We start from the raw sequence: 11333 nt of genomic DNA, 5'->3' as shown, positions 1-11333 counted from the left end.
TTTGGTTTTTTATTATCCTATATATATAGCTAGGAATGTGCATGCAATTGAAAAATATTATTAGTGCTTAGTACTTTTTTTTAGTATCATAACTCTCGGTATATTTAAGTATATGGTGTCACTTATACAAAAACTAAGTACAGTAGAACCTCTATTTAAGAATACTCTATTCAAGAATAACCTCTAATTTATTATAAAAAAATCAAGTCCCAATTTGGGCCAATTATAAATAAGAATAACCTCTAAATTGTAATTAGTTATACATTTTCTAAGTTCTTTATTAACAAAGTATACCTCTATATAAGAATAATTACATCTTAATAAAATATATACATATGTTTTGTAAATTTATTTACATAAAATTAATAATTTTATTCCAAATTGTAATATATGTATTACCAATATATTTACTCTAAAATAATTCTATTATAATATAGTATTAATAATTATTTATTGTTATTATTATTACATTGATATTTTTTAGTATTTTAATTTTTCTTTTCTAGTATAACTCTATTTAGTTATAACCTCTCAATTAGAATATATTATTTTTTTTTTTTGAAAACATTAGAATATATTATTAGTGCTTAGTACTTTCTTTAGTATCATAACTCTCGGTATATTTAAGTATATGGTGTCACTTATAAAAAAACTAAATAGTACCAATAACAATGCTCTTTAATTAGAGCAAAGATAATATATTGTGAATATGTGATGGTATTAAATTTACATAAAATTAGGATTGTTGCCAAGGTTTTCAGCCCAAAAGTTCTCCTAGCTTCTTTTTAATTTCTTTTGAGAATTTTTATTTAAATATTTATCTTATAATAAGGCCCCCAAAAAAATAGAAAAATTGTTTAAAAACTTATTTAAATTTTATTCACACCCCTTAAAAGCTAGAGATGTTTATGCATCAGATTATTAAAAAAAATACTAATTAACTTATATATAGGGTTAAAAATAATTAATTATGATTAAGAGAAACAACACCAGTAATAATTAAGTTAATTTCATAATTTGTTGAAGCATTAATTCTCAATTTCTACATCATTTCTTTTTGTAGATTTAGTATACATAAAGAAAATATGCATTAATATTATGTAGGGACTGGTTCTAGATTTGATGTACCTTATATATATATAGGCTCTGTATATTTATATATTATAATATTTCCGAATTACAGGAGAAAATAATTCATAGATCTTATATATTATTCTCTCCCATTAATATAAAAAAAAAAATGCTATTTCTAAATATATACACAAAGTTGAAAATTATTCAAAGGGAAAAACAATAGTAAACATAAATAATGATGTGATGTCCGAGTGATCAATTAATTACTTTCAAATTTTTTAAAAAATAAATTAAAAAATGTAAAAATGTACAAAATATCCATCCAACTCTAGCAAAATAAATTAACCATTTTATCATGATCGAGATCGAGTTTCCCAGCCGAGCCGAATAATTTACTGAGCCAAGTTCAAGCCATCCCCAAAAAAACAGTATCTAAAAAGTAACCATCTCAAAGCAAAGCTATGAAACTTGGCTAAACTTCATTGAGCCGATCCAGTTCTTAACATGATGAGCCATATTTCAACAACTCTTTTTCCAATTTTACCCTTCATTTTTTTAAGAGCTCTGCTTAGAAGTGGTAGATCAGCCATATTTACTCACTGGTAGCCATAATTCAAAACTTAAGCCGAGCCAAAAAATTTCAAGGAGCAGCAGGAGCAAGACTAAGATGCAAGTCCAGGCCCAATGCATCATCAAAATTGGGCCCACCATCTCCTTTCGAAAATCTACTCAACGAAGGCCCATCAACCCTTAAATTATGGGCCCGTGAGTGTTGTTGTTGTTGTTGAACCTGAGAACCCATCGTCAATGTAGAATTATCCCCTACATCGCTACCATACGATAACCCAACTGAACCCGCACCTCTCCCACCGTTCATCACAGGAGGAAACACACAGCCATGCGACACGTGGAAAGGAGGAGCCGAACGCGGAACATAAACCCACGAAGGAGAAGCCGCCGGTACCATTACCTGTCCAGCTGGCGAAAGAAGATGCGGCGGCGGCGCAAAAGCCGAGATTATCGGGTTTCTAGCGTAAGAAACGGCGGCGTTTCGGCTCGCTTGAAGCTGAGCTCGTTTAAGCTGTTGTCTTTCTTTTTTATGAGCGTTTTGATGGCCACCTAGGGCTTGGGAATTAGCGAATTCTCTACAACAGTACTGACACTCGTATTTCCGGTCACCGGAGTTCTGAAACCCGTTGCCGGATTCCGGTGAACCAGACGGCGTCGTTTTTGCTGAGTCAGCTACGGCTTCTTCGTAGTCGTCTTGTACGTTGAAGCCGAATAATTTTAAGCGCGTGGTGGTTGGAGTTGGGTTTTTGGTAATTTGGTATTCTAGCTCCGCCATTTTAGAGAGAGAAATTAAAGAAACTAACACCGAAAAAAATGGAGAGAGAGAGAGAGAAAATTTTGGGTTGTAATAAGGGAGTTGGTTCATGAGTTAGGGGTATTTATACACACATGTTTAATTTTTATTTATTATTAATAATATTTAAAAAAGAAAAGAAAAAGTTTTTTTTTTTTTAAAAAAAAAAAAAAATATAAATAGAAATAGAAATAGAGAGAGATGGTTGCGGACATCCCAAGGAGGAAAAAAAAGTGAGTGTTGTAAATATATGGGAACACGACCCGAGAGCACTTTGGGTTTGGGGGCCCATGTAAAACCCAACTACTATATATATGTTATATCTATCTTTCCAAGTGTCTAATTCTATGTAAAGACAATCCTAATTTTTAGTAAATTATTATTTTATAATTAATTAGTAATTTTTTATAATATTTATTAAAATAAAATAATTAATATTTGATATTAAGTTATATTAATATTGATATTATGTTTCACAAGGATACCAAGTACTATACTAACTTTTAGTATTTCTCTTATTGTTGTTGTTATATAAGGGTTAATATTATTTTAAACCTTAAGTTTTACAAAAATTACTGATTACACTTTCTGTTTTATAAAATAAAATAAATTTTATATTTTCTATAATAGTAAAAATAGTACATTAAGTTTAATTTTAGATTATTTTTTTTTAATATAACTAACTTGAAGATAATGTCTAACATAAACAGATACAAAAAATGTATATTCAGTTTCGTCAGTTAAGGACAGTCAGTTAAGGACAAGGTACTATTTTGTATCATTTTAAAAATATAGAGTCTAATTTGTTATTTAAAAAAATAGAGAGTCTAAATAATAATTTTTATAAAATACAATATTCAAAACAATATTTACCCGTTATATAATTATTATTTTTTAAATAAATTATAAAATTTTATTAATAAAAATCAAATAAAATGATAGTATGTAATCTAATTTTATTAATTAGCATTAATAATTGTTAAATATTAATAAAATTATAATTTTCGTCTCAAACATTATTACATGATTTAAATTTATAATTAGATTTAATTTTTGAATTATTGAATGAAATTTTAGAAATAAGTGATATTATATATTTTTGTCCAAATTCATGATTTAGAATCTTGTCTTACATACAAAGATAGAGCTACATGCTCCATATGGGGTCTTGGCCACTCCAAATATTTCTTTTTGAATTTTTTAAGTGATAATTTTGTAATTTTTTTATTTTACATTAAAAATTTATTTATTGGTCTCCTTCAATTTTTTTACACTTAGGTTCCTTAAAAAAATTCTTTGCCTATATAATAATAATTAATTGACTTTGTACTGAACTGAATAAAAATTACAATTTTATTAACTCAAAAGACACTATCCAACTATCCAATTCTATGTAACAATTATTTTCTTCTTTGTTTCTATTATGCGTATAGTTTTAAATAGTGTGAATTGTTTATGTGTGTTTTTTGGCCAAATAAATAGAAAAAGGTTAGAGTTAATGTGATGCATGTGATTGGAGCATCATGGTACGGCGCTCAAACTATAATTAAGTTTTGTATGATTGATTTTAATTTGTCTTACATATATAAATATATACTATTTATTTATTTATTAATTAGATCATGAATTTGAACCTTATATGTATATATAGTCCTATCTTGTTTTGGCATATGCAATTTGTTTTTTCAGCTTTGATTTTTCATGGTTTAAGTTCAATGAACTAGTTATGTATATTTTGTACCATGCAGTACTTCCCTGATCACATTAAATTATATTGCATGTTACTTTTGGCTTTTAATATTTTGCTCTCATAATTGATTATTTCCCTAGCTAAATTAGATCTATATATAATTAAATTAATGTAGAAATTAATTCAAATGTATTAGAATGTTTTTGTATAAAATCACAAACTTGATTTTTTAGGTGAATATTTCATATTTATTATAATTGATTTCAAACCAATTTTTTTTTTATTCATAAATTAATTTATTTTCCGATTTTAGTAGAGACTGTCTACTAAATGAGTGGATAAACTGAAGATCATCAAAAAAAAAAAAAAATTGTTTTTTCTTTTTATATAAGTAAAGTACTTTTTGTAATTATTTTTTAGATGAATGTTTGACACCAAAGTTATAAGAGAGTTACGGTTCGATTAGGTTAGAAAATATGATCATAATATAAATTAAGGGGTCATTTCCCTTTACTAAAACTTGAGCAAGAATTATAGAAAGAAAGAAATATGTTTATATTAGTGGAAAGTTGATTTTATCCTAATACCCTAAGGTAGTAGCTGAAATTCTTACTAAATATATTTTAACAATTACTACAAATACAATTTGGTGGCCTAAGTAAGTATTCAAATTGTATAGAAAATGTGGAAAAATTACAACGAATATGAATCAAATCAACTAAATCTTTAATTAATAAACAATTAGCAATGATAAGATTAATAATTCACACAAACAAGAATCTAAGATAAAAATAAGAGATGATAAACAAAGTATTTAAAACTACGAAAACAATAAAACAATAAAATTAATACCAAAATATATATTGGTTCAAGTCATATAAATTGATGTGATCTATTGTTTTACTTTAGTTGGAACACCACCAAAATTTCATTTATTAATTGAGCAAGAACATGATACAATACATTATTACTCAAGATTGATTCTTGTTTGGATTTTTTCAAAGTGTTTATCTCTCACACTCTTACACCAAGAATTTTTTTCATATATAGAAGATCTTCTTCATACAAATCTAAAACCTAATCTCTCTCTTTTCTTTGTACATCTCAATCTCTCTCTTCGAAATCGCCTCTCAAAACTCGTTTGTTGATCTCATCCCTCAAATGATAAGTTGGTAGTATTTATAGATAAGGGAAATTCGGTGGTTGCAAATGCCAAGTTGTTATTGGTTAATTACGACCTAATAAACTTAATAAACTCCTCATAACAATATCTCCACATCAGCTTAAGTTAAAGTGCTTTCGGATGAGACGTACACTTTCTGAAAGAAAGACCGGAGCATACGTTGAACGAACTTCCTAGATAGAAAAGGCAACAACTGGAGTCGACTATATATCCAGAACTTCCTTTTAGGATGGAACAGCTAGCCATCCGAAATCCCTTTTCAGAGAAAGACTAACTTTCTTGAAGACACCTTCCAGAGTGGACAGGATAAACTTCTAGAAACGTCATTTTGGATGAATTCTATCATTCCACAAGATTTCTTCCGTATGGATAAGTTAGACTTTCAAAAATGTCTTACCGAATGACATATAACTTTCCATAATTAGAACAACTTTTATAAATTTTATTTGGAGGAATTATACTACAAAAATCTTATCATATATATGCTACACTTTTAATGGTCTTCTTATACATAATTTTTTCAACTACTTTTTTTAGGAATTTTCATTTTCATTATTATTATTATTTTATTTTGACAAAGTTTTACAAACTTATGATTTATTTTATAGATAAATTTTTTTTTAAAATATATAGAAAAACAGTCTTACTCTTTAGAAGAGTAATCAATTAGTAACCGACCTTATATTATTTTTTATTTAATTTTATTAAAATATATATTTTTAATGGTATAAAAAAAGTGTAATATATCATTACTTATATTTATTTAAATTAAAATGGAGTGTTTTATAATATATAGTGCACCAATAATTTTATGAGAAAAACAATAAGTTCTAGTAACGTGATGACGAGACTTCCTAACAACTGCATGCATGACATACAAGTATATATATATATAATTAAATACATATATAAGTACGTGCAGTTGCAGGCTTTGGTAGACCATGAAATAGGTAAAGGACAAAGATTCCATTAATTATTTAATTCATATGAATAATATTTATATAACTAAAGATCGAGAAAGAGAGAATTGCACTGCAGAGTATAGTACTAGGTGGAGTTTAATAGTGATAAGAACTCATAGATAGAACGCAACCCAATGAAGCCTCAAGCCTATGTTAGATACCTACCTCTCTCCAATAATAATATATTTGATCAGCGAAAGATGCTAAAAGTATATCTGGTGCTTAGTATTCTTCTACGTGTTAATATCGTTATTGGTCCAATTAAATATATATTTTAATATAATAACTTTTAAAGAATATCGATAGTCAATCGTAAGCCGACATGTCTAGAGTTGCTGAGCAGCACTAGTGCCTAATATAGTAATGCTCAAATTAAGCATTGCTATTGGGTACTAATGCTCAACATCTTCTATAAGTGGTGATTTACGATTATTTAGCGATATTTTTTAAAAATATTTTCTTAAGTTATATATAAGATCTAATACTTAATTATTACACCATAATAATATGATACTAAGGAGAATATTAAGTACTAGTGCCTAAGCTTTAGTGCTAATTTTGTCATACCACCTTTAGGTCGGGTAATTATATTAAGTTTTATTTTGATAAAAAATCAGTTTATGATCATATTTGTATCATTTTAAAAAATATAGGATCTATTTTTCCATTTAACAAAACAGATAGCCCAATCTATAACTTTTACAAAACATAACGTTCAAAATAGTATTTACTCTTAATTTAAACTATAACTCTTTTAATCTTAATATATGCATACTATACATCTATTTTTTCAAACCAATAATTTGAACACTAAAATCAAACAATAATAATAAAAAAAAAACAAATAAATAAATAAATATCGGGTTAATCTAACCAAATCAATAAAATTATTAGACAGGTTAAATTTTTTTTTATTTTTTCATTGGACAATAAATAAATTATAATTAGATATTAATTTACAACCTGATATTTATATTAAGTTAGTAAATATACACTATATATAATTTAACCAAACTAACCGATAAATACCCGTACTCAATACATAGTAATTGTTAGAGCATCTCCAAGGAGACATTAAATTTGGTATTACACTATCATTAAATTTGGTGTCAAAAAATATTTCCACTCCAACCACAACACTAAAATTTATACCAAAAAATATATTTTATTATTATATTAATAAAATATAAAGTATTTTAATATTAAACAATATATATAAACAAAAATTAGCTATTAAATATTATTAATAATAATAATAAAAAAGATGCAGTTGCTACTGCATATATGCAGTGCACTGTAGCAAAGACTGCATAAATCACCTCAAAATGGTGCTACCTTGGAGAAGATTAATCACTGCATCCTCAAATTTGAGGGCTCCTTGGAGTTGCTCTTACCCCCCTCAAAATACTTTTATTGTCGTCCAGCCCTTCAAAAATATATTTTTGCTAAAATAGCCCTTATATTACTACAAAATACACAAAAATCCCAAGAAAATAAAAGTAAGAAAGAAAGTGATAAATTTCCAATTTTGCCCTTACAGTACAGTTTCCACTATTGATCACCAGTGTTGGGTTTGGCTAATAATGTCAGGAGCCGACAACACCCACTATAATTAATCTCTCTCTCTCTCTCTCTATATATATAGTTCTATACAGAATTACATAGAACAGTTATATATAAAAAGTCAAAGTTGTTTCTCTCTCTAGATCTCATGTGTATATATGCATGGAAGCACTTTTGGGGTTTGGTTATTATGTTGTTTAGATTCCTGGGATCCTAAACAAATATGAGAGAGAGATGTATCTAGCACCGTCAGTTCCACTATATATGGCCCACGTGTCGTAATCGTATTTATCATTGATATCTAGCTACTAAGATACGCATGTTTCCACATTCCTACCTTATATTTATATTTGCCACTTATTATTTTGGTTAATAAAGTCAACATGATCAACACTCACCCACCCTTAATATAAACTCTTTTATTAGTTATATTATTATTAATGTAATTTAAAAGATAATTAATTACTTGAAACTAGTTTAAATAGCTATAAAAGTTATTCAGCATAGGTGGGAATCCTATAACTTATAATATATGTAACTTAATTAAAAATATATATTATATTTATTAAGAGCGTTTCTATAATATTTTTAATTAAGATAAATAAAAAATATTTCTAATTATTTTAATTAAAACTATAATATCTATAACTTAATCCTAATTTGTCGGTTTCATATATATATATATTATATATTTTTAATTAAAAATATTGTATTTAATTATAGTGTTTATTTAAGCATATTATCATTTCTTTAAAAAAAATATGAACAATAATATATATATATATATAATTAGTTGAAAAATTAACACAAAACTTGTATATAATATATTATGAATATTAATGTTGTTTGAGTAGTACGTATTTTTTTTTTATTTCAAAAATACAATGTGAAAAAATAAATAAATTATAAGGGTCCTTATTTTGTCCTTGATCTAATATGTAATACCAAATCTCATATTTTTATTTGAAATTTAAATATATAAGACTTATAATATAAATTAGAGTAATTAATATATATTTATATTTATTTTTTTAATTGTATTGTATATGAGAAACATACAAATATATATGATATATATATATAGCAATAAATATTAGGAATACAATCAAGAACTGTTCACAAGGGTGGGCAATGTATATGTAATCTCTTAAAAAATCTTTTTTATTTTTTAATTTAATAAATTTCACTTACAATTTTATTTTTTATTTATGTCCCTCTTCATATTCTATAAAAAAATTATCAACACTATGTTATTATTCTAATTAAATCCATCTTCAAGTACACAACAACATTATTAATTAATTAATATATATTTTTATTTTAAATAATATATTATTATATATCCAATCCATGAGTTGTTGATGTTAATATTTGATTGAAGATGTTTGTTTTTAGAGACAACTTACACTACTTAAGTGGGGTCCCAACCCATTACGTGTTTATCATGAATTATTGCTTAAGATATTTGCGTGATTGACGTTCAAATCTTATATATATCAATCTCTATATATATACAACAAATATATTATAGGAAATATTTGTAATAAACACAACAAGTAATATAATTTTTACCAGCATAGTTTGTTACTGCACTGGTTTACTTTTATCAGTGCATGCATTTCGCAAACTACGCTGATAAAATAGTCAAAATTTTACCGGCACACATTTGCAGTGGCTAAAATCTAACTTTTACCAGCATATTTATGTACTAGAAAAAGTCTTTTTTGCCAGCAGTTTTTATTTTTTACTGGCAAAAGTTCTAATACCAACGTTAATTTACCAACACATCAGAAGTAAATTCTATTTTACCAGCGCAATACCAAACTTTTACCAGTACAAAAATTTGCTGGCAAAAATGACCTTTTTTATAGTGAAATAGTCATTCGGTTAGATTTTTTTATTTATTTTGGTATATTAAAAAAAAAAATTATTTTTTTATAATTGCATATGTTGTAATTTTTTTTAAGATTATTTATAAATTTTTAAATTTTTTAAAATAATTTACCATGTTAAAAATAAAATTTAAACAAATATTTATCTCAAGATTAAAAAATTAATCACACGTGTAAAAAATATATAAATTTTATTTTTCTGTATTGCAAATTACTCAGAATTTTTTAAAAATTTACCTAAATTATTACAACATGTATACATGATCATAACAAAAAATTAAACTAATATATACTACTAATATTATATCATGATTATTATTATGAATATATACTACTACTATAATAGTAGTACTAAATATATATATATTAAACACATAACTTATCCTATTATCTTTTCCTTTCCTTTGGAAGAGATCTCTCCAAATCTTACTAACTACAAAAAAGAGAAAGAAAGAAAGAAAGAAAGTGTGATTGGGTTTGTAATAACATCTCCCACTTCAATATATATATATAATGTATGTAGACAAATTCAAAAGCTCATAACAAAGTCTTGATCACAACTCAAAAACATGACCCACCATTGTCTCCTCTTTTATATATTCTCATGTATGTGTTGATGATATCTATTAATTTTCAAACCCTAATAAGATCTTAGTCAATTTTTCCCATATAAAGAAAAAAAAGTTATAATTATTCTCATTTGATATATATAATATCTTCTTCCCCATGATCTGGATCCATTACCTTTGGAGACTAGTACTACTATAATTATGTACTAAAGCTTATATTCTTTTCTGACCGTTAGATTCCATAATTTTAATTTATTATCTTTAATTAATCAAATTAGTCATGGCAACCAGTGGTTGATTACTATTTTTTTTTATTGATTAATTAATAAGTATAGTAGTTTAGTTATATTAAGTTGTAGAAGCAGGTAGATGATGTGATGATTTTAAATTATTTTATTTTATTTTTTTCAGGTATATATATAAATAATATTATATTATTATGGGGTCCATAATTTAAATTCCCAAACATGAATGATTGGAGGCCAGATATTATATAAAAATAGATTTAGGGACTTAGATTAGGATCTCTCTATATATAATTAATTAATTAAATAAATAATTAAGCCTATAAATGTGTTTTGATTGTACTACTAAACCTAACCTCTTTTTTGCTTTTATCATATGTACATGGATCCAATGTTTTTTGTAATTTTTATTTATTTATTTATTAATGATCTTCTCTTGTAGATGATGGTAGAGAACAACAAAAACATTTAAATTTAATTAAATAATTATAATTATATATATGGACCACTTTTACTTCCCACTATGGGGCTCAAGGAGTTGATCCCCACTCAAAAAATTAAATAAAAAATTATATATATTATATAATAAATAAATAAATAATACTTATGAGTATATATAAAATGCATGAAGTGACCTTGTAATGTAAACGTGTTGCCCTAAAGGTTGAAGAGGTTCATATAGTTGTTGGGACCAGTGGTGGCCAAGTTAAACTTTGTTCTAATTCTTGGCTTCATCTTATTATTGAATTGTGTACTCTTTTCCATTATGAACACTTTTTTTTTTCTTTTTCT

At 25.8% G+C, this 11333-nt stretch overlaps 1 protein-coding gene across 1 annotated transcript; it reads right to left on the bottom strand.

Moving 5' to 3' along the window:
* Positions 1-1258: 1258 nt before the first annotated feature.
* On the bottom strand, positions 1259-2501 carry LOC115711983 (zinc finger protein GIS3). The gene has a single exon (XM_030640187.2). The coding sequence runs from the start codon at positions 2417-2419 to the stop codon at positions 1715-1717; it is 705 nt and encodes a 234-aa protein (XP_030496047.2). The 5' UTR covers positions 2420-2501; the 3' UTR covers positions 1259-1714.
* Positions 2502-11333: the final 8832 nt, after the last annotated feature.

Source organism: Cannabis sativa, chromosome 4 (genome assembly GCF_029168945.1).
Source record: "Cannabis sativa cultivar Pink pepper isolate KNU-18-1 chromosome 4, ASM2916894v1, whole genome shotgun sequence".
Classification (NCBI taxonomy): domain Eukaryota; kingdom Viridiplantae; phylum Streptophyta; class Magnoliopsida; order Rosales; family Cannabaceae; genus Cannabis; species Cannabis sativa.
This window is presented reverse-complemented; position numbering and strand designations above follow the sequence as displayed.